The 24,337-nt window shown below is 42.0% G+C and overlaps 1 protein-coding gene across 5 annotated transcripts in view; it reads right to left on the bottom strand.

Annotated features, from left to right (window-relative positions):
* Positions 1-24,337, bottom strand: part of SNX10 (sorting nexin 10) — a 37,866-nt gene that overhangs the window by 5,486 nt on the left and 8,043 nt on the right. Inside the window, exons 2-5 of one of the 5 annotated variants that reach the window (XM_084510890.1) lie at positions 16,549-16,604; positions 8,038-8,124; positions 5,923-6,023; positions 5,153-5,251 (exon numbers count right to left, since the gene is read on the bottom strand). In XM_084510890.1, coding sequence (XP_084367016.1) covers positions 5,153-5,251; positions 5,923-6,023; positions 8,038-8,124; positions 16,549-16,572 — 311 coding nt within the window. In that variant the 5' untranslated portion in view covers positions 16,573-16,604. Of the gene's footprint in view, positions 1-5,152; positions 5,252-5,922; positions 6,024-8,037; positions 8,125-8,629; positions 8,845-11,356; positions 11,380-12,401; positions 12,743-14,291; positions 14,429-16,548; positions 16,605-24,337 lie in introns of those variants that run through there. The other 4 variants (XM_084510891.1, XM_084510892.1, XM_084510893.1 and 1 more) reach the window with 4 other exon arrangements.

The raw sequence follows: 24,337 nt of genomic DNA, 5'->3' as shown, positions 1-24,337 counted from the left end.
TACATTGGACTCATTATTTCACAGTCATTTTCTTCTCTGCTTCACAGTGCCATCTGGAGGTGGAAAGAGTGAAGGGAAACCGAGGGAATGAAATTAAATGTGCACAAGGCTAATCCCACATGCACATTTTGGGGGCGGGCTGGAGGATACCAAACACACAAAGCATTCTGCAATGCATTTAAAACCCTCCTGCAAGCAAATATACCCACACCTTTCACCCAGTCACATACCCTTGAAACATTTCTTCCTTCTTTTAATTAAAAAATAACTTCTGCTTCCCCCCCTCACCTGAACCAACAGGTTGGATCGCTTTTTAATTGCATCCTTCAAGCGATCAACATGAAAAATAAATGCTGTGCTATCCGTAAGGGTTACATTTTCCTGTTGGATATGCTCCCGTTGCAAGGAAACGACCACACGTTTGTCACCAGATGCTGTGGTGGCATTAAGTGCTGGTACAGCAGTCACCCTTCAGGGCCTTCGCTGTCCCAGGGACACGTTGTGGGAGCTGGTGGGAAAAGCAGGTTTGGCTCCAAGGCCTTCAAAATGAAGAAGGCAGGAGGAAAGGCTGAATGCCCTGATGTTAATACTCAGATACACGTGTGTGGTTTGAACGCAACCAGTAGCAGAGTGTTTCTCGAGCAGTTTTACTGCAGCGGGTGTCAGTGCCGAGCCGCCGTTGCAGCGAGTCGCGTCGCTTCTCCCCGCAGCCATGCTGATGCAGGAGTCACGGCTCCCTCTGCTAACTCCTACAGGCTGCCTGGCCGCGTTCAAGGGAACAGCAGACTTTTTATGCATGCCTAGAATAAGAATGCAAGGCTAAATCCTGCAAGTCTTCATCACATCAGTAGTCATTACTTGTCAGAGATCTCACTCCTCTCTGCCAGATTGCTCACATGCATAATGACTGCTTATGTGATTAAGGGGGCTGCAGGATAAGGCTCTACATTTGAATTACAGTTAATAAAATCATTTTTTATTCGTGGCCATGCAGATCTCTGTTTGTAAGCTTTCAGTAAACGCCCGTGATCTCTAGGCCTTTAAAGAAGAAGGGCAGAAAATGCGACTTTCCAACCCGAAGAAATAATGTCATTTTTGAGGAAACGCCGGGCAGTACATGAGGAGCATTTCTCCTTCCCCATGTTACAACAGAGCATTTACAAAAGACAAAACATGTGCTTTGTCTTATTTGGACAGGGTCCAAAATCTGGTTTTCTTCAACATGATTTTATTAGGTATATTATACACTGCTCTGCTGGAGGAGAGCAACATATGGCCGAACAGTACAACTTAATCCTAACTAAAGATTTCCTGTATCTACTGTAACCTAATACAATGACAGATGCACACTTGTATGTGTGTGGAAGGTTAACACTCCGATTTTGTTTTCAACAAATTTACTCTGCCCATTTACATCATATCACGAGGGAAAGGGGAAAATAAAACTTGAGAGACAACAGATCACAGCCTGGGCTGTGGTGCCCTCTATTGAACATCCGCTCAGCCTCTCGCAGCGAGCGCAGGGCTCCGCAGTAAACAAAGCTTCATTTCCTCCTTTTAAAAAGCCTACTGTGTCTCCTCATTCATTTTTTATAACAGAGGAAATGTTACTGATAGCAAGCAACTGTGAAGCAACTGTTTAGGATCTGATAATGAATACATTTAGGAATTAACCGACACATGCCTGCAAAGCATTATTCACTTCAATGGATTTGCTTCCCTCGCCAGAGAGGAAATAGTTTCAAGGTTTTGCTCGGAACAGCTCCACTGGAAAGAGGCGGCCACCATCCACTGGAGGAAATCCTACCTGCCCCACGGCCACCAGTGCTGCTGCCTGTTCTGCGCTGACGAAGGAGCCTCTGAGGCCCTGGCAGGCTGGGATCCATCCTCCTCGGAGCCAGTCTCCCACTTTCCACATCTGCCTGTCCCCATGGGGACTTCTCAACACCTACACCAGCTTCTGCTTGTGGGACTGCAGGAAATCTAAATCGCAAAGTTAAACCTGTGCAGCTAAACAGGGCTGAAAGCAAACGGGATCTTACAGAACCCAGTATTATAAGGTAGTTTTAATTTTGACCTCCAGTTTAAGAATAAGCTTTTCCAGTGAATCTATCCTCAAATCCATGAGGATACCTACCAGAAAAAACACACATCATTTTCCTTATTCTTACAAAGTAATTCATAATTGAAAATGGGCTGGCTGGCTTCCGTTAATGCAAATGGGTTTTTGAAATATTAAATTATGCCCAGACAAGAAGTAAGCCTTACAGCTCTTCATCATTCAGAGATAATAACCTGTACGACAAGCAAGTCCGACCCTGTATTTGTGTGGTAAAGCCAAACCAAAACTCAAAACCCACTTCCAGGCTTCACCAAACTCTAAGGCTTTGGTTTAGTTTCCAGCTGTCGGCATGCTCAGCATGAAGAAGCTACAAAAAGGCCCTTTCTAAGTGCCTCAGCGTGCTACCTAGTTCTGTGAAGGAGGACAAGAGGACTCTATAGCTGCCTACATACAGGTGATGTGAAGGTGCTCCCAGGATAAAAGACAGGAACTGACACTTCTGGCATGTGGCTACCATCCTGGCAGAGGCTGCAGCAACCTTCTCACACTGAGCAACAGGCAGGAACAGAAAGGGTTTAAAATCTGAACTCCATTGTCAGGTATGGCTTGGATCCTGATGCTCTCACAGTGTACTGAATATAGCTTGGGTTCCTGTATCACCTTGACAGATACACATAGGTTAGGATCCAATTCCTTCCCTCTGTCACAAAGAAATATCAGCAAAGGCTGTGAGCTTGTGCACGATGACTGCTGCCACTGCTGCGGGGAATGAGGCACTCAGTTTTGTGGTTCTGAGCAATGCAACTGCGTCCTGGCTCCTTTCCCACTCTCTTCCCAATATACCAGGGAGGTCCTGCCTTCCCCTGTCGCTGCCACACCAGAGAACTTGTAGCATCCATACCCGGACTTCATGTAAAATCAAGTCTGTCTATATGTTTTTATATACATTTTTTTTTCTTCTGCCTTTGCATAAGCTATATATATATACTCTCTATATAAACTGCCAATATGTAAAGGCAGAAGAAGTGGGATGGTGTCAGCGGTATCAGCTGGAGCAAGTCCAAAATCAGCAGTGATCACATGCAAGATTTAAAGACAATGCGCTCATCAATGAGTTCCACAAGAGAAAGAAATCACAACCTTTGGTTCAGACTTATTAAAAAAAAAAAAAAAAAAAAAAAAAAAAAAAAAAGCATCATGGCAGCCTAGTTCAGCCACTAAAAACTAAAAAGATGCCTTCTATAAATAGCAGTACATCAGACATGCCAGCCAGCAGAGGGCAATGGTACGGCACATAATTTGCCAAGCCAATTCATCACAACACTACTGTATCTCTGAAAATTCCTTCCAACTATTCCCCCGGGCTGAGAGAAAAGCCGACACCTTTCCAAATGGCATCCAAGTTCAAACATTTAAATCATCTCCTTACGACAGAGATGCCTCTTTTCTCACTCCTGGACTAAGAGCAGCAAGGTAACATGCTCAACGCGCTGTCATTTTCTCCTGTCAGTACCCATTTAAGACACAGACATCCACAAAATTGGAGAGTGATGATCTGTTTTTAGAGAATCTACCTCTGTGTCTTGTCTTCTGAAGCACTGACAGCAGCTGTAAATATTTCTGATGCTGCAGTATTGTCCCGTGTTAACAGATGAGCCTCTTTACTACTTTAATATGTGAGTGATTTTGAAAACACGCTGCTCCGTGGGGCAGCACACCTAAGGCTGTGTAAGCACAGCTAAAAATTGCTCAGACACAGGGACCTGAACTACCTGTGGTCTGACTGGCCATTAGTGCTCTCTCTCCTAGAAGCACCATCACTAGTTCACTGTTTTTCTCTTGTGAGGTGAAGAATAAACACTAATCCTTTTCTGCTTTCCTTTCCCATCTTGTAAGTCCTCAACCAGCATGTAGCGACCATCCCTTTGGCACAGATCCTATATATAACTGTACACAGAAATATTCCTGCAGCTCCCACAATGGCTAGCTCCTCCTGCCTTCAGTTATTGAGCCTAACATGCATGCCTTAGGATCAATCATTTATCGTCTGTTATGGAAACCTATAATTATAACATACTGAGTAGAGAAACAGTGGCCCAGTATTCCCCCTGCCCCCTGACCACAAGCCCTAAAACCTACTTAAATGATTATTTTTTCCTTTGCTTACGCAGTTCTGATTCATGGAAACACTGATAATAAAAGAAGACAAATGTCTCTGTTCTGCTTTACCATGCCCTTAACCCAAACAGTGGCTAAAGACAACCTCCAAACTCGCTCATAGTTCCTGCTGTAGCAACTCTGAACAGATCTGCACTCATAGCAGCAGTGGCAGGATATCAAGAGAATGGCAGAGAAAGCAGAAGATTACACCGACAAGGTCTCTGCCACTGCATATGATAAAGGGGTTACAGCATTGCAGTACTAAAACTAACACTGTGCCTCCTTGTAACCCAAGTCAGAGGCTAGCTAAGACTGCACTGCTCCTTTACACTACCCCTTTACATAACCACACAGACGAATGATCTTATACAGAATGCAGCTGTAGTGAAAATTATCACAGCTGCTAGAGCTTGTTTATGTCAGTGGGACTGGTAAACACAGTAATTGGCATTATAGGAAGTGTACGTGTTAGGAGACCTCACTATGGAATTTACCCAAGCCCACAGTGTTTTAGCCCACAGGGTTCATTAGAAAGGTGTTCATTTTCCATGAATATCAAGATGGAAAGAAGTTTATTTCTTTTATAAGAACATCTAGCTCTTTCTTGGAAGCTATAAATAGACATCACTATGAAGGACCTTTCAACCTTAGTTCTGAATCACAATTCAATATAAATCCAAACCTATTAATTTTAATCAGTCAATGAAACACAATGGAAAAGCCCAAGTTGAGGTTTCCGTGCAACCGGCAGAGCTGAAGGCATGTATGTGAAATATGACTTTGTGCAAATAAAGCAAAAAATAAAACCAAATGAGTTGCCTATCTAGACGACCACAAGGTGGCTCTCACGCACCGGAGATGAGTTATGTTCAATCGGAAAACTGATGACATCATAAAAATGCCAACATCTCTGCGATAAGCTGTACTTACTTTTCCAGGAATTCTTGCAGACCCTGCCGACGATGGTCCACGTGATGCGGATTGTTCATATTGAAAAAGGGAGTTTTAGATGGCAATTCGGGTAACTGTCTTTATAAACAACAAGCAAACACACAGTTAAAACCAAAACTGAAACAGCGGAGAAAAATGCTGCAAGACAATGCCAACCCCAAGCATTTGAAATTCATGAGCCATGTTCCAGAAGCTCAGGAAACTGAATTTGAGAATGCACGGTTAAGAAAATGGGGGGCTTCTGACACAACTTGAAAGGAAAAATAACTCAGATTTTTCTGGTCCAGTTGTTAGGCCTGCAGACATGCCTGGTTAGGTCATTTATGGCCCTTGGAGAACCTAACCACATCCTAGGTACACTTGTGCTGTTGTTACCAGTCAGTTTAAGCAGAACAACCTCAGCTCAACATTGCCTAGGAGTCTGCCTTGCCCAGATTGTCCTTTCTGCTACCTGTACGTAGCAAAAGGAAAAACAGCAGCTCAGATATGTTAGAAATTAAAACTGGGACTCACCAAACAAAGGCCATCAGTACAAATCACTTTTTCTGGATTTAAAGCAGAGAAAGTGCCTTGTACAGAATAAGCTTGTACGACTGCAAGGATGCACTTGTACAAATGCAGGATACTTTCTAGTTCTCATTTTTACTGTTCTCAGAATTAAGGTAAAACAATGCTCCTCTTTCACGTGTTACTGACAGATTGTTAAGTAGGTATCTAATGAAACAAACCAATCATAAAAAGTTGCTCACATGAGCACAGCATTGCTCTGAAGCCTCTGCCGAAGCCAAACAAATTCTCGAAAGCGTCGTCTAACACAGGATGTTTTCCTTGTGAAGCACATACTGTTTGTCTGTTGAGAAATTGAAAAAGAAAGGTTACTTGTAAAGCAATGCAGGCATGACATCAAAAAGCATCTGAGATGCTAACCCTTGACACACCAATGGAAAGCTTGATAATTAATTCAATTTAGGTTAAGGACTATGCTTTAGCTCAGACAGGACTGATGACAGTTTCTACAGTTTCTCAGTGATTTATTTTTTTTTCCTTTTTTAAAGGAAGAGATAAGGATCATGGCACAACTTGCAGTAACAAGAAAAAAATCTCAGAAAGAAAAATTTTAGCAGACAGTGCCAAACTTTGCTAGGGAAAAAAAAAAAAAAAAGAAAAGAAAAACATATTTAGTTTTCTAGTTAAAATCCTGCAAACAGCTGTTCTGACAGTGCGTGATCCTCCTTAAATCTGAACTGACATAACTCCTTTCTGCAAGCAGCAGCATTTGGAAACTTTCCCACAGAACACTACTACTCGACTAGAAAACGCCAATTCATCAAAAGAGAAACAATTCATGGAAATGAGATGCTTTTTCCAACTTTTCCGATGGAGCATACATTTAGGCGAAACCCAGCCTCCCAGACAGGACTCCATTATAAAATTGCCTGCAGTCCAGCCAGCCCTCAAGAGCCTGCCAGGAGCCACAGCTCTTCCACAGGCACACGATGCAGATTGTGCAGGGCCCAAAGGTGCCAGCTTTCCAGAATAGATCCTGGCTACCTCACAGCTTAAGAAGGCAAATACTCCAGGAGCTGGGCAGAAGGGGTATCCGGCTGTTCTAAGAACCTGGCAGATGCAAGACTTTGAACCCAGATAATAACCTGGGTGGTAGGACTGACCCAGACTTGGTCTCTAGCAGTGTTCTGGTAGTCCTGGCAGCGTTCTGGTAGGAGATGTTGCCTGTCAGCTTCTGGGATGCCCAGCACTGAGTCACATAACAGCACGTCTGAGTGACTTCACCCCAACTTAGCAGTTGCTGAGAAAGATGGCAATACACTTCTATTGAGAAACACCAACGTCTACCCCACCCACCAACAAATCTACAGAATGTCTCTTTAGCAGAAGCCAAAAATGTAATTGCTTTCGTATCAGTACTTACACCACGCTGCAGAGATTTAACAGCTGATTGCCGCACAGGGTGAAAGTACTTGTCTTGATAGATATTGAACAAGCAATCATTTGACTGTTTGCTCACATTACACCAAGTGTTTAGCTTTCCCACACAGAAGGGAAATTCTGTCTGCCTTGTGCCAAACCATCAACTATGTAACTTGGTGCTTTCCAACTCTTTGCTGGAGAGCTGATGCACTTCAGAAAATTTATTTACGTTATAGTTAAAAAACCTGAATCTAAATTTAGGAAATTAGGATAACTCCTTCCATGTATCACCCACCAAATGACAACAATCAACAAAATAAAATGATGTACAGGACAGGTTTAAGACAAAAGAAAACCATGACTCTAAGTGCACTCCATTAACAAATGGTGGACTACAATAATGAACCTGAATGTACTTAATTGACATATACCATCACCACTAAGGTGGTATAACATGAATATCAAGGTATGATGAAAACAAATACATTGGATCACCAAGTAACTTGGCAAATAGAAGAGTCAAGAAGAATTTAAAGTAAAAATAATCAGATACTTATCTGAAAACAAAGTTGTTTTCAATGTGAACACTTGAACATCAAAATTCTTTTATAATGTTAAGATATCACTGACCATGACAGTCTTCTAGTTGATGAGTAAAGCTAAGAATAGCGCCTGTTGCAATACACAGTGGAATGCAAGTGTAAATGCAATATCAGGTCCTATTTCCAGCTCTTTCATAGACTTTTCTGCATGGTCTTTTTGGCCACTCTACCCTTACCTGTTCTACTGCATTTCAGCTGTTAAAAGGAGAATAATAACCTGCAGTCTCCCATAAGCATTGTAAAGAAATTCTATTAATACCCGAAGCGAGCCCCAGCTCAGACAGAAACAGCAGTACGAGTCCAAAGAATCTCTAGTGATGTTTTTATACTCACATGGATAAATATCTCATAGTCGATGTAAGAATGCCATGAGTCTTCTTTCTGTGTCCTGGGGTCTCGCACCAAGACAGTAACAAATTCCTGCAAGTGCATAATAAAAATCAAGCAATTAATTTCAGAAGACAAAGGGAGCCTGAAAGACTCTCTTGATTGCTCTGCTGTTCCACAAACTACTGTGCTCAGATTAAAAGCTGAACTGCTGTTTTATTGAATTTTGCAACCCTATAAAAGGAGAAGCAAAAAGTAATGAATCATCTGAGCTATACCACATGCCCAGGAAATTCTTTGCCAAACTGCTAGCTGAAGAGGAATATTTCAGATTAAGTAATACTGTGAAGTTATATACATGCTTCGTGTGTGGGAGAGTTGGTTATCTCGGTAACTACAAACAAAAAATCTAACGTTCAAGTCACGCATCTGAGATAGAACTAGGTAGGCATTAAAATGGGCTTTTCCCACCCTTGTATTCAGCATTCATATAACATTTTATTTGACCCTAAATTTCTTCTGTCATTTTATCTACCCTCTTTTAAAATCAAGTATTCAAGCCCATCAATTTCAGGGATCTGAGTTAAGTGCTCAGTACCTCCACAAAGGGCTGAAGACCTGACTTTGTTCTGAACTTAAAATTTCTTGCTCCAGCAAGAAAAGCATACTTTTCCCACAGGAAAAATATGGCATTCTCCATTTTCAGGGGACAACATAGAATATTTATCCTAGAAATTGCCATATCTAGCCTATTTCCTTATAAATCATATGTTTACATAACAACGTAGAGCATTCCCAAACAACTTAAGAGTGATCCTGAAGGAATGAGAGAGGCCTGTGGGTATTACTGGAACGTAATTAGGCATCATTAATAGTAATTGGGAGCAGCTGAAGAATCACATGCCTCTGAGTGTTATCAGCTAATAACAACATGAAATCCTGTATCAAAAACAAACACGGCAAACCTGTGTGTTGATACTAAGATGGAAAAGGTTTCTTTAAAATATGAAGGCTGAAAGTGCCTCTAACTACCTGTCATTTCCACAGGGAAAGAGCAGGCTGCCCAAATCCAATTGTCTAAATAAATGATTACCCCAAAGAGCTAAGCCAACCACTTAAATAATGACTTAACGAAATGCTTTTAAGCTGTAGATATATTTTGGCTGAGAGGAAGGCGCTGTGCTCCAAATCCAGGTACAGGAGTCAACTATAGGACAAAGTTTCTGACAAATAACATGCTTTTTTAGCAGCTCTCTTTTCATAAATCAAGAAATCTTGATCTTGAAAGATCTCAAAATGTGTCTCCAAACCACGAATGTCACAAATAAAACCCTTACTCTTCAGCCAGGTCCCCCCCACCCTCTCTCCCCACCACGCACACCAGCAGCAAACGTGGAACAGACCAGCAGGAGGGGAGCACGAGGACATCCTTGACAGGAAAAGATGCATTTTCCTGACTGGTCATTGCCCTCTGTATGTGGCAGGGAGGTGTTTGTGGTCCCCATTCAATCATTTAGCATGCAGGAGCAGCTGATTTTATGGCAGAACTGTTTCAGAGAAGAGGAACCTGTGGCCTGGTGGAGCCCCAAGTTTTATCTCACATAGCCTGGCTCTTAGTCACAGGGGTGTTTTCTGCACTATTGCTGGGTACCGTCTTGGGGTCTGTCAGGAGTTCCTTGCCAAATAAAGCTTGCTTAAAAGTCTCCCATCACCTCTGCTGCTTCTTTCCTCACTGAAGAGCCTGGAGGCCTGATTCTCCTCTGCTCTGCACTCTCTGCAGATTTTTACACCTGTGCCAACCTGGTACAAAAGGAACCAAAGAACAGCGTTGCAACCATTCCCGCTAGCTGAGGGTCAGGCCTTTGCTAACAGAACGACACCAGTGGGAGACATGACAAAGTTATTCCTCCTCCTGAGCAGATCCTGAGCACCAAACAAAGGATATAAAATCATTTTCAGTCCAGTTTTCCTTTTCCTCCTACCTCAGTTTCCATCATAGCATACATTCGGTCCCATTGCAACAACTTTTCATATCTACAGTCTTATTTTCTCCTTTTTTTTTTTGTCTTTCCCCAGCCTTCTCCTTCCCTGTGTCTCATTCTTCCCAGAGCCACAAACACTTCTAAATTTTTATTTTTTTTTCTGAGCCCCAAGTGCATCAGTCCTGCAAGCCAGAAGAAGCACAATTATGCCAGGAAGCTTCAAGCAGGACATTGCTCTCCTCTTCCTCTCAGCTACTGCAGCTGGACTGTAAATAGCCTGCTTACAGCCCAGCCTCGGGTTCCTTTCCTGCCATCCATTGCCATATCATCTTCCCGTTATGCTTGCTGTTGCCTAAATTCCTCAAATTATTTCATTTCGAAGCAACCTTCTCCTTTCCAAGGGGTCAAAATAAGTAAACTACTCCCTTAAAACCTCTATTATACCAAAGTATTATGACAGAAAGCTACTATTGGATATGCCATGGGATAGTAATGGGATGCCTTGCAAATGATTCCGGGCCACGTGATTTCCACACAAAACCCTGTGCACTTTCAATTTCCAGTTAAATGGCCCCCAGGTCTCAATACTGCAGAAGTCAAACACCTTTCAGGCTCCACCTATACAAGAAATAAGACCCACTGTGCTTGTTGTGGTAGTCGGGTGTCTGGGTAGCAAATCACTGCCCCAGAAGTAGAAGTGTTTTATGGTTACAGCAGAGCACTGCAGTAAGATGCCACGCTCAAATATAGTCAGCATGAGCTCCAACTTAAAACACCTTAATCTCAGCAGAAGACTGGATGTTTGCTTGTTTTTTCCCCCTTCATTTGCTGATGGATACCAAGACTGAGGTCAGAATGAAGCAAGACAGGCATTAAGCAATTAGAAAAGAAAACCAAACTGTCCAGCCTTTCTCAAGATCTCCAGTACTTCCCTTCCAGCCATCGTGAATCCAGCAAGTTCTCCTTCCAGTTCTTGCTACACTTTCTACTGTTCTGGAAAAGCCATATTACACACATGAACCACCCTTCCTCCTTTAAGCCTTGTCCTGTATACAAAACCCCACTGGGATACCAACACTGGTTGAATCCAAGCAGCCCAAATTGCCTACTGTGGACACCACAAAAGGCGTTTACACAGCCACCAGCTCGTACAAGGCCAATGTTCATGCACAGGCAATGTTAGGGCTTAAGCAGAGGTAGGTGGCAGAATATTCCCCTGGGAGACAGCTTTTGTAAGCTCAGTCCACTGGTCATAAACTTTACATAGATAAAGCATCTTTGGGTAATAACTACCTTTGAATATACTCCCCTCCCTCCCAAACTTGCTACAAAAACCAGGATACCTTTAGTAGGCATCTGTCTTCAAGTAAGCTGCTGTTCACCTGGGATGGGCGAGGCTGAACTGTTCACCCACAGAACACATGAAGACCAGCTTCGTCTTCTATCACAAGACTGTGTTGCAGGCCAGCCTTACAAAAGGGGAAGCAGAACCCAAAAAGAACCAAAGCTTCAGGGAAGTTTTACTACAATCAGCTGCAATCCTTTTCAAGGTGTCTTCTCCTTCCCAGTTCAGCTTGTTTTTTCCAGAATTGCAGATCTAACTATGACACCACATTATACATACTTTGCCTGTGTGTTTTATTATTATTATTATTATTATTATTATTATTATTATTATTATTATTATTATTATTATATTTTTATTTTTTTTCTGAGGGACACAATATTCTGGACATGTCTATTATACATGCAAGAACAGCATGTTTTCTGCAATGCCTAATGCAGACCAGAATTTACTGCTGACAGCCCAAAGTGCCTAAACTTGGCAGTGGAAGCCTCCTGCATTGGGAACTATACAGACTCAACAGAAAGCTACTAGTGAGTGGCATCTCTGTTTATTCCTTCTCCCTGGAAATTGTGAAATTCATAGGCAAAACATTTCCTATCCAAACTGCTAGCACTATAACTTCCATCTGGATTCCAGCCATCACACTGGCCCAAATACCCTCATGAGCAACTTCACATCTGCCCCAAAACTGAATTAGTGAGGAATTCTGTTGAGGATGACTGAGAAAAAAATGAAAGAGATGTCTCTCTCATGTAGAACAACTCCGCAGAGTTACTGCACGTGCAAGCAGAGCAAACACATGAGTACAAGAAGCAGTCATCACTACTTGGCAAACAGGAATAAGCCGAGCAGCTTCTCTGGCTGGATGTGCCTCTTAGTTCAAGGCTAACATGGCTGCGATTTCTGTGCCTGCCAGCCTAGGCATGGCACCATGGGCACTTCACGACTCTGTCCGTAAGAAGTGGAGCAGTCCCAGCTGTTAGGGTCAAAAATAAAAGACAAAACAGCCAAAGAGAGCCCGAGGTCTGGTGGGTACCTACCTCTCATAGTTACAGTCCTGTACAAAGACAGAAGTGCTGCCAACAGAGGAAAAGGGCAGTACTGAGGTCATGCAGACACAGGCACTGAAGACTGAATTGTTCCTCTCCAAAAAGAGGAGTATTCCATAAAAGCAGCTGAAGCAAAGAGAAGACTTTTTCTTAAAAAATAAAAATCTCCTGTTGGAGATATTTTTCAACAATGCCAGGGATTTCTCAGAAATAAGGCATAAGCTAAAAGCTCCGATATGTAGAATTTGACCACAAGAGCTATGTTTCTGAGAAGTCTTTTTTTATTTTCCCATTAGGAAAATAGGAAATCTGACATGGAAACATCTATTTTTAATATGGGAACAATCTGCCACGAGAGGGAGGAATAAAAATAATCCTGCATTGGAAGATTATGTGCTTCATTCATTCCAGCTGCGTCTAATTCAAATCTGTGTGCTCAGGACAGCGTCAGGTGATAGCCTCATGCTCCACGGTGCCACTGTTACGCGTCAGATTAGTCAATAACCTCCAAAGAGTCATTTTCCATAAAGCATCCTAGAAAAAGAGTTTCCCATCAGGTTGTCTAGTAGTAAAAGGATCAACCACAAATGAAATGGGGCTTTTCACACTGGGACCTACCCTCCATGCATGCTGAATAGTAAGGCTGGTAGGAAATGAACAGCTGAGATAAAATGACTTGTTTAAACTTTGAGTTTGCTGGCGCTGAGCAAAAGAGAATGTGCAACTTATGATACTTGTGGTCCACATTCATCTGGAAATCAGAGCTCAAGCCTCACTCAAATCATTATGTCTTAAAAAATACCTGATGACTGATGGAGAGAAGACTGAAATCCCAGTCCTTCTCTCCCACATGCGTGTCTGAGTCACTTATGGGGAGTCATTTACTTTCTTCCTCTCTGATCCACTGAATATTGAAGGAACTGGCAGTGCATCACTCCAGAATATTCTGTAGCTTGACAATTAAAGCATAAAGAAGAAAACAAGTATTTCCTGGCCTGTGTGAATGCCCTAAGCCACCCTCTTGGTGGATAAAGAGAAAGAGAAGGTAAGAGAAGATATAGCCCCCAGCATATTAACCAGGTGCAACAGGAGGTTTATTATATTTGTCCAGTATTGGCATGCAGGTGAGAGAGGCAGAAGGCATCTCCTTTATCAGCCCTGAAAGCTTCTTCTTTATCAGCCCTGAACAAGCTTACAGGTCAAGCAATAAGTTACTCAGCAATGTCCAGACCAGCCTGTGCAGATTTGCTGGTGCTCATTAAATCCTCTCCTGAAGAAGGCTTAGACACTTCTGGAAGGGAGCTACTGCCACAGGTATAGGAAGGAACTGCCTGGGAGGGACATTGAGAGCTAAGTTTTGGATTTAACAGCACACAAAGCTAAACTAAGAAGACATGCATATGCTAGTTTTCTGTGAACACTGACATTATTTCTGCTATTTAGAATATAAATACCCAACACAACCATATGGCAGCCAAAATATCAAAGGTGCAAAGTGCCAATTCTCCTGATTTCACTGGTGGTAGCAGTGGTAAAAGACTGACTGTCCAGAAGGTGCTGCTCCTGTAAAGCACCAGTGGTCAGCTGCTTCTAACTCTTCCTGCAATGTGCTAACAACCTTGGGGCACGTCAGTTTAAGCACTTTAATATCTGGTTCAAGTACGTGGCTTTCCTATGTGGCAATAATTAGCTCATACAGAGATTCCCAGCTAAATCAGTAATCAGGAGTTAGACTGCTGTAACCATTGCATAATTAACTGAGCTGGGTTTGGGCTAAAACAAACAGCAAAGAACAAGGGATCCCTGCAGGGTCAGCTGTAGCAGAGCCAGGGCTCCAGCTTGTTTCCTAAAATCCAACTCCATTATCTAAAACAGCAGTACCTCCATGGAATATATACACTGTCTTCTCTCTGCGTGCCAGGTGAGTCCAGCTTCTCACACTCCTATGCATCTCTGCATTGACTTCCAGGCCGGGATACACACTAGCAATTAGCTGGAGCAGACAATTCTTAGTGTTCCTTGATTAAAAGGAAGCATTTTATTAGCGCCTTGCTAAAAACAAACCAGTCATGGAGCCTACTCAACAGCACTTGAAAAAGGAGGAAACAAAGCATCACTGTGGTTCTTGAGGACAAGAACCACAGCAGTGGAGCAAGTAGCAGATGTGCATTTCGAAGGAATCCTTCCTCAAAACTGCCTGCAGGGTTTGCTCTTTAGTCCTATTAACCTGTTTTCCCTGTGGGCCGTGGATAAAGTCTGGCTCCAAACAATACTACAGAATGCTACTGTTGATTTAATTTTGTTGGTAAATTCATTGCATTCAAAGACTCATCCATATATGTTTTAATTGCAAAACAATTTGTATCCTTGAATGCTTCTGTAAACTCATTTTAATGTATTATTTCAATTAAGTGGTTTCTGACTTTGAATGGTTTGAACAGCAAAATATTATTTTCAATAACAATTACTGTTTTCAGAAAACTTTTACCTACAGTTATGCATTAGTATTGCCCCACCAGTGACAGCAGACATGGGTACTGCCACAAATGAAAGGCTTTTGTCTCTCATGGACGTGAGTGGTCTTTGAGGTCTCTTTCTCCTGTGTTTGTCACTTAAGTCACAGAACACTTAAGTTAAGAACACTTAAGTCAATGGGGCCTTATCTGCATCTTAATTCTGCATCACAAATTTTAAATAAATACAAATATCAAAAGAAATGGTGGTAAAATAGGTGAGTATTTGATAGAGCCTTATTAGTTGTATCTGATTAAACCCACTTCATTTACTGGCATTGATCAAACATGTTGACCTGGGCCTGCAAAGCAGGAATCACCATTTGCCATATACTACCTAGATCCATTCTAATTTCATTTAATTCAGGTCCTAAAATGAGATAACCACACTGGAAGTTACAAATCACCAATTATGTGTTTTCTTTTTCTACCCAGGCAGCACTGCCAGACAAAAAAAAAAAAAAAAAAAAATCTGCAGTGCTGCCTTTACTGCAATTTCAGAGTAGGATCAGGTGGGGTTTAAATATCCTGTCCGAGTGTCTTCCTCTGGCTAACATCAGCCCTCATGTACTCAAATTAAGAGGACTGGGGGGCAGGAAACTGCATTTCTCGGTTTAGGCAGAAAGTCGGTTTCACTTCTCAGTCCTCTTGTTTTAATATGATACAAAGTTTAGGTTGCAAATTTTACTGAAAATAGTTTAAAACATTGACAGTAACAGCGATTACATCATCAGTCCTTAAAATGACTGTCTTGTTTTTTTTATAATTCTAAAAATTCCTGCATGTTTCTTCAATGAAGAAAGCAATATGACAGGTTTCATGAAACTGTCATTTGGTGTCAAAGGGTCCTCCTGAGTAGTCTGGAACACCCTGACCTAGAAATGCCAAAGAGCAAGAATTACAGGATTTTCAGGATCTTCCTTAGGATGTTCATGGCAACTACTAAAGAAGACTGCACTGTGTCATTCAGGCAGCTAACTATTCCTGATCACATCAAAATGAAGGCAGCCAATGGTACGATGGATTTGTGTAAGTAAAAGCAAACAGACAGTCTCAAAGCCAATGGTGGAACTGAGGGCATAGCAAAGTGTTGATTAAAATTGCTTCAAGGAAGTCAGTTTGGAAACAGCATATAAGACAAACCAAATTCAGTCTGTTTAGCCACAGAAACTTCTTTTCCTTTCCTTTCTATCTTGCAGTACTCATGGACTACTCTGGGGACTGGGCCGCTGTCAGAACTATAGCATGGCATAACTCTGATATTCTCAGTGTTTACCCCAAGGTGGAGCATCATGCCATGCTTTGTTCCCAGCTTTTCACCTCTTTTATATATCACATCTTAATCACCAGCATCTGAGCACTCCAGAGACTTCACTGCATTTTAAGTGGAGATACTCCAAAGAAAAGTCAGTCTGACTTCAGGTTTAGTCAGCTGTATTGAAGAAATAGATGGCTTTCCTTGGAATTATGCGGTACACAGCTATTGGTAAATGTTAAAAGAAAAAAAAAATGCCATGACCAACTATTTTACTTAATCTGACAGATGACAAACTGTAAATCTCAATGAAATACACTCCACAACCATCAAAATAAAATCCTTTTTTATTAAAGGTTATGTCACTTACTTGTTTTTCGTGTTTTGGTGTCATCTTCAATGTCTTATGTTACAATAAAAATTGATCTGAAAAACAAAACAGACATCAGCATGCCATTTAAGAGTTACTTAAAAGGTCATTATCGCTTTTGCTAGACATCAGTAAACTGTAGGAAGAGCCACACTCAGGCCTATATATGGCAAAAAACACATTTGCAACAGAAATAAGAATGTGTTCATTAAAATGATCCCATCTCCATGCCTTTTTGATTCATGACGGGCAGGTTCTCTGCTTAGCTGTGGCAGAAGCACTGGCTTAGTCCCTTTCTGGGGCTGCTTGTAACATACCCGGCCATCCCCCAGTGCTCATCGTGGCACTGATGCTCTGCACCAAGCTCCCAAGAGCTCCACGCATCCACAGCAGACACCCCTTGGCTGATCCTTTGTGAAAATGCAGCGGAGGCAGCACTGCCTGTGCCCTGACGGGTCTGCATGATTACGGCCGAGGTCTGGGAGACACTATAAGGCGGTGCCATCCTTGTTAGCTGGGCTGTGGATGTTTCCTCGGGAAATCCATGAAGTTGGCAGAATCAAAAAGCCTCTCTAAGTCGCTTCTTTGAAACAGAAAAGCAGAGACTGCATGCATGCTAAAACTCTGGCTAAATTTCACAGCATTTGTGGTTTTAAAATCTCCATGTGGGTAAAGTACATAATTAGACCAAATCCAAAAATCCTGTCGTTAACTTGCACTTTAAATCCATTCTTTTACTGGAAATCCTGATAAGATCTTAACTACCTCTGCCATTGCACAAAGCAGCCAGCTTGCTCAGGATAGATAACACAGGGAAGATCAAGGCAGATTTATTTAGTGCTGGTTTGCATACACACCTCCTGTGTAAATACAATGGCCATGGGGGAAAGGATTTGCATTTTGCCATTCCCCTTTACCTCTCCCACGTGCCACCCAGTCATCCTCAGGTAACACATCCACTGCCCCCCCCCCCAGCTACAAAATTGTGCAATTTCCTCATCAGCTTTTAAATGCCAGCTTCCCCTTTCCAAACCAAACACACCCAAAAGCTTCCCTCCTCCTCCTCCTGCACCACCAGAGCACAGCTCCCCTCTGGGAACACACCAGGCAGGTAAACCTCAACCCAGGGCAACTGAGCAAAACCCTCTTATTGTGAAAGATGAACTTGCAGGTTTCTTACACAAACGTCTACTTGTGAATAGGGGAGATACAGGAGGTTTAGGCTTAGCTGTACAGAGCTTGGAAACACACAAATTATTACATAATTACGTATTTAGGTGAAGCCCAACTCAATACTTGCTCAATGCCTCTTAGAAACACACCTAGCTGTCAAAACACAACTCTACCTATGTTAACAAAATACAAACATATGCACGCTCAATTTCCTGGCCTTACAATTTATTTACTTTTTGAAACAAACGCATCTTTGTCAGATTCCTGTAGGCTCAGTTATAACCAAAAAAAAAAGGATATTCTCACTCCAAATGTCCACACGCCAGGCTTCAGAAAGGGTGCCACCAGCACAGCTCCCATCTCCATAAAGGTGAGGCCACCAGTTTATTTCTGCTCTTTGAATTCTGTAGCTGGAACTTCACTGATAAAAACACAGGGAACCATACTAAAAACTCCCTTTTTTTTTTTTTTTTTTTTTTTCCTCCATGGCTTTATGCTTAACTAATCTGCAGGGTGATGGCAACACTCTGGGCAGGAGGTGCAGAAGAGCACCCTGACACTTGCTGGCAGTGCCAAACATGACAAGGGCCCTTCAGAAAAGTAATCAAGTTAGATATTCAGCTATCTGGCATGGCTAAGTGGCACAAAATAGCTGAACCAGGCCACAAGAACTTGGCTCATCATTTATTGTTACGAACACAGAGGTATTGGAGCTTTCCTTCGGCCCACGGCATGGAGAGCACTGTGCAGGCCTCAGGCTGTCACCAGAGGAAGGGCTGCTTCTGCCTGTTACCTAAACCAAATAAAATTAAAAAAATAACTTTTTTTTTGGTTCTACCCCTCCCCCCCCCCAAATGTATTTTTTTTTAAAGGCAACTCATTTTTTTCCCAGTTATATATTTTTATTCTGTCAGATTCTGCAGCCTCTTTCTCTTCAGTCTCTTAACTGATTTAAGCAAGTCATTATGCAAGCCCCAAATAGCTCATTCCTGACACTGTTAGTAAATGACTGGGCTGAAATAACACATGGGGTTTTGTCTTCTCCTTCCTAATGACCAAGTCACGGGCTGGTGCTGGTTAGAAAGAAGAGTTTAAAGTGCAAACAGCCACTGCAATTCTAAATATTTAATGACTAAAGTTAGCATTGCACCACCAAAAAAGCTTCCTAAAATATTTAGAACACATCATTTTTTCATCAAGCAATCTGAAAAACTGAATTAGAGGAAGCAGAAGCACACCCTGGTACTTGGCTGTACATGCAGATACGTTGTCTGAGTAGACAAGAACCTACAACAAACCAAGAAACTGGATGCAAAAGGGAAGAAACTTTCTAAGCTGCTGCACTGCAAATATTACCCTTAGCTAATGTAATTGCAAAGGTTCTCTTGCTTTAGGAAAGAAATACAAAACCTCATTCACAGCTTTTAAAAATGTGTATATTGGAACAGCAAAATGCATCTTCCATTGCACATGCTACAGGCAGGCTGGCTGCCAACATAGCAACTTCCACTGGGATTAACCTCAATGCAAGCCCACCAAAGCTACATTTTTTTTAATTACACTGACTTCAGCAAGTCCAAGATCACCCCAATCACCCTGCAGGCAGTTTAAAACCTACTGAATTAAGTATTTGGTTGGATAGCATGACTGGTATTTTAGGACTTCTTTAGCGTAAGTAGAAGTTGGTGAAGCAGAACAGTCCAACTGTCCGCTTAAGATGTGTCTGGCTACAGAAAAACCCTACCCAAAATACCAGTGATGGAGAGAAGTAGCTTTCAAAAGACAAGCAGAAGATTGCTGGTCTTTTTACTCACAAAAATTCCATCAGCAGAGAAAAGAACCAGTCCTGCAAAAAAAAGAATCAAAAAAGTCAACGGTAGGTATGGTTTTGATAAACATTTGTACTGTGACTGGAAAAAAAACGTCACTTTGAGTAAGTTTTTCTTCTGTTTCTGATCTACTTTTATTATTATTATTATTACTGCTTAGTTTCATAGACTTAATGTAACACCTGTTCCTATCAGTGCATGTTTTTGACAGCCCTTAATTGCATAACCAAAGAAACCCCTAGGGAACAGCTTCACAACTGCCAACACCAACAACCCAAAAGCGATAAGGTTGGGTAGGATGGTTTGCCTGTAGAAGAAAGGAAAAAAAGAAAAAACACTACACAAACACCAGGAACAAAACAAAACAAGTGCCTCAGTGTTTTTCTTAGGGATAATACCTAAGTACTATTAAGTATTATACATCATGTCGTATATTAGAGTTGCTTTTATATTTTAATATCTAAATTAAAAGAAACTATATTACTGAGGAATACCCTTTCATCTTCCTCCTCTCACAGGAGGAAGTAACTTCTCGCCCACATTCCCAGAATGAAAGATTAAAACTCAAGCAAGAGGCAAAGTAAATGACAGAGCCATGAGACCAGCGCAAATGAAGCCGAGCAAGGGGCACCTGGGGCTCTCAGCCTTGGGAGCTGACTCAGGCTGGGGACCGGGGTCTCCAAACTCATACCTGAGCACAGCCCTCCCGGCTGCCTCGCTAGCAGCTGTGTTTCATTGCACTGAGGTTTCACCACCAGCCCATTGCTAGGTAGTGGCACAGGCAGCACGTTTGTCTGCTCTGGGATTGCCCGGTAATGGCACGTAGCCAGTGTTGATCTTCAGCTCAAGAACTACCCATCCATCCATCCACTCAGCCACCCACCTTTGGTTATCTCTAAAAATACAGCTAAATATCCGCCCTCAAGCTTTAGGAGGGAAGAGTGATTTATTTTTAGGCCTTGGTCATGACCGAAAGTCCTATCCAATTGCAGGCAAAGTCCTCAGCTGCACTTCCAAGGTTGTTCTGTCACCAGTATCAAATGAAACTTGCTTTCAAGGCTTCAGGTGACCAAGAGAGAGATCACAATTAAATCCTTAAATGCATAAAGATCTTTCCCACATTTTAGGTCTTGTTCCCAAAAGGTATGTCATCCATCTGGATTTGTAAGGAAAATAAACATGCAGGTGATGGGGGAAAGAAAGGGAAAGACATGAAGAATAGAGCTGTAATAAAGAAAGATGCTAGCTCTGGAGAGTTTATCAGTAACCGTAATAAACTGAAATACTTCCATGCTAAAGTGTAAGTAGCACTTAGGCTTAGAATAGGATAATGCAGATTTCTCCTGGGGAGAATGGGCTGGATTTGCAGAAGACTCAGCCATATAGAAATGACCATATCGAAGAAGGTTGCTATAGCTGTTTCAGATTAAAGGATAACAAGCAGCAGAAAGCAACATTAACCTGTTTATGGAACAAATATAACAACAGCTATACTGTATTTACCAACTGAAATGTCCTCCTAGTCCAGCAGCAACTTAGTTGGTGACTTGTGGTGGAGCCTCAGAGGATAAGAAAAAGAAACTTTTGACTGCTTATTTCCTAGTTTTGGAGAAAATATTCTGAAAACTGTGTGAAGGTAGCATATGCTAATACATAAAAAAATAACATTTTGTGATGGCCACATCATTACATAGCCTGGCATTTACAGGATTTGAGTACAAGGTCATCATCATCACAGAACTACTGCTCTCATTGATGGGAATCAGCAACACACATCAGAAGTACAAACATTTCTGGAAGAGCAGGGGGCTCCATTTTCAGAGCACGGGTGTGCATCAGTAAAGCACCACAAGTCGTATCAGCTGAAAACCCCAGCCCCGGACTAGCCCTTTGCTCCAGACCAAACTGGATGGTTCACAGCCAAAGCGCTGCAGGAGCCCAGGAGGGATACAAGCTATGGACAGGCAGCAGTGGCTCTGGTCATGGGCTGAAGTTAGCAATCTCAGCACACCTAGCAAGGCAGCCCAGCTGACATGCAAAACCATCCAGCCACAAAACAGCTATCTTCATTTTTCAGCACTGTCACGTTGGCATTTTTTAGCTTTTAAGTGTGTTACAAGAGGCAGGCGTGCCCACCACCAGCACCCTGTGTTGCAGCCAGTTTCACCTCCTCTGCATCCTACTCTAAAGCTGTTCCCTGGGTATTCAGGCTAACCCAGAGTGAGCAGACACCCTCTAGCTCACCTGGTCCAGCCAGTTTAATACCTGGGGTCAATCTGACAACATTCAGGTGAGGAGTCATGAGCTCTCCTCTGCACAAAGTGCATACACAGGAGGGTGAAGACCGTAACCTTGGGTTGTTCAGGTCATGGCACATCCTTCTTCCTTTCATAAACCATGCTAGTTACCTGCTTCACCATCCTCCTGCAAACCACTGTTAAAGGTCTGCTTGTTAGAAGTGAAAAACGTATGAAAAACATAAGCATTTTATTTTAATTCTGCACAGCGCTCAGATGTCTGCAGACTGCTTAGCAATGTCCACAAAAATTCAATACCCCTCCAGCAAATCCAACTCATGTCCCAGGCTAAAAGTACCCACTGCACCAGTGTGGCACCACAGAAGCAGCAGTCACTTCATTGCTGAGCAGGACACACGGACATCATCTAAAGAGCTTTTAAAAGATCAAGAGCTTTCCGAATCACCAGCAGAATTTGTAGGCCTTCCCTCCAACCACAACACTATAAAAATACGCACTTCCAAAAATCATGCCTTTGTGGCTGTGCTTCAAATTCTGACCTCCAGCTGTCACTGTCAAGACGCTTAGTTAACTGGTCTTCCCCTACAGGATTTCACTCCATTTGGTTGCTCGTTTACGGCCACCAGGTAGAAGACAACTCCTCTTTAAATACTATGCTGCCATTTTCTCTGTTGTGCTGCAATCTTCCCAGCTCTTAAGACCTGTTTAATCCAGAGAATGAATTTGATCCATTTAAAAAAACAATTATGAAAGAAATTTTCATTCATTCAGGAGAAACTTGAGAATCAAGTAATTAGCCAAATGTACCAATTTCCCCTTCACCCTCCACAATAAATACACAACGTGGATTACAGTGTCAGGTGTAGGTCACCAATATCCAGTTTCTGTAATATTATAGCACACTTTGAACTGCATGAGCTTAATAACATACTGCTGGACAGCAGAATGACTCACACGTCAAGGCTCTTTGGAGCTTCTAAGAGCTTAAAGATAAACAAGGAAGAAGTACCAAGAAAAGCATTCACAGTACATGGAGGCATTGGGTTTCTTCACTCTCCTATTCCTATTAGTCTCTAATTGCAGACGTATTATTGCAGCTCACCCAAAGGACTTCACACATATTCTGCAGCTTCAGTGGGTTGCTGATCCCAGAACAAGTTTTACATCGTTTTTCTCCCATTAGAAAATACTGATAAGGATAACTCTGGCAGATTCAGATTTAGGCAATGACTAGAGAGGGGAAATTGTGGGGAAAGACCCTGACAGGACAGTATGTGCCAGTCTTCATCTTGGTAACTAGTTATTACTCAGGGCTGATGTTTGTCACGATTTCCAGAAACTGTGTGGGGACTGCTCAAAATTCTCCTTCAGCTCAGACTCCTGTGCTCTCTGGGCAGCATATCAAGCTGGTCTGCCACGTTGGCCTACCTTTGTAACTCTTCCCAAAGATCTGGGAAGTGTGTAGTAAGTAGTGTGTAATAAAAAGCTTAAACTACACTACATGATTCTGCAGCGTGACAAATAGTAGGGTTTGTTGCTGGGGTGTTTTCAGACTGCCAGTCATAGATGAGGCAGTCCGAATAGAAGTGTCGGTGACCTTCAGGATAAATTCTTAATAAATATCCTTGCTTTAGGGAACTTTGCAAATCCCTTTTCTACAAACTAAGAAAAACTGATAGATGCTGAAGTATCAGGACTCCAGAACACTGATTAAAATCGTGTCTCGTAAAATCTTAAATGCTGCTTCTGGAAAAGGGTCTCTGTTCAGAGAATGTATGGTTTGCTTCCTTCCAGAACTTCATGTTTCTTATAGGAATTAAATATTTTATATCATCAAAGCAAATTAAACTACCCTAAAAATACCATCTTCCCCAAGGTATCACTCTGCAATAGCTAAGTTTTACTTACCAAAGGAAAGATGGGTTGATAGAAGCTTTACTGCTGAATAAACACAACAGAAATCAGCAAACACAACAAAGGCTTATTGCAACATTTCTTTTTGTCTCATAAATGCAAATGCTGACATCACCTGACCCTTTATTTCCTGACTCACTCCTTGTAACATTTTGAATGTCACGTGGCAGAAATTTCTCATTTTTGCTTATTTTAAATGCTTTTAACTTATCATATGATTTTTCTCTACTGTCAAGCTCTCTTGCTGCTTAAATTGCTGATAGATATCACAACATGTCTTGTGTTGGCTTTCTTCCTGCTGGGGATTTCCTTATTCTAACAAAACCGTTATTTTTGTGAAGCACAACCTGGTCACATGTAGGAAGTGGTGGTGTTTGTTCTTGTCCCTAAAGAAGAAAGTGAAGCACAAGTGACAGTCCTGGTTGCAACCACAGCATAAAAACTACCAATCTAATCACGTGCACCTGGCGAGATGGACGTGCAAGAGCACAGATACAGTCAAAAATAAAATTATCAGTTAGGTAATTATTCCCCAAGACAAATCAATCCTGAACAGTCTCAATAACTGCAGCTCAAAGCAGCGGGGAAGATACATACTCAGCCAATATAGCAAGT

The sequence above is a fragment of the Aythya ferina genome (assembly GCF_964211825.1).
Source record: "Aythya ferina genome assembly, chromosome: 2".
Classification (NCBI taxonomy): Eukaryota; Metazoa; Chordata; class Aves; order Anseriformes; family Anatidae; genus Aythya; species Aythya ferina.
This window is presented reverse-complemented; position numbering and strand designations above follow the sequence as displayed.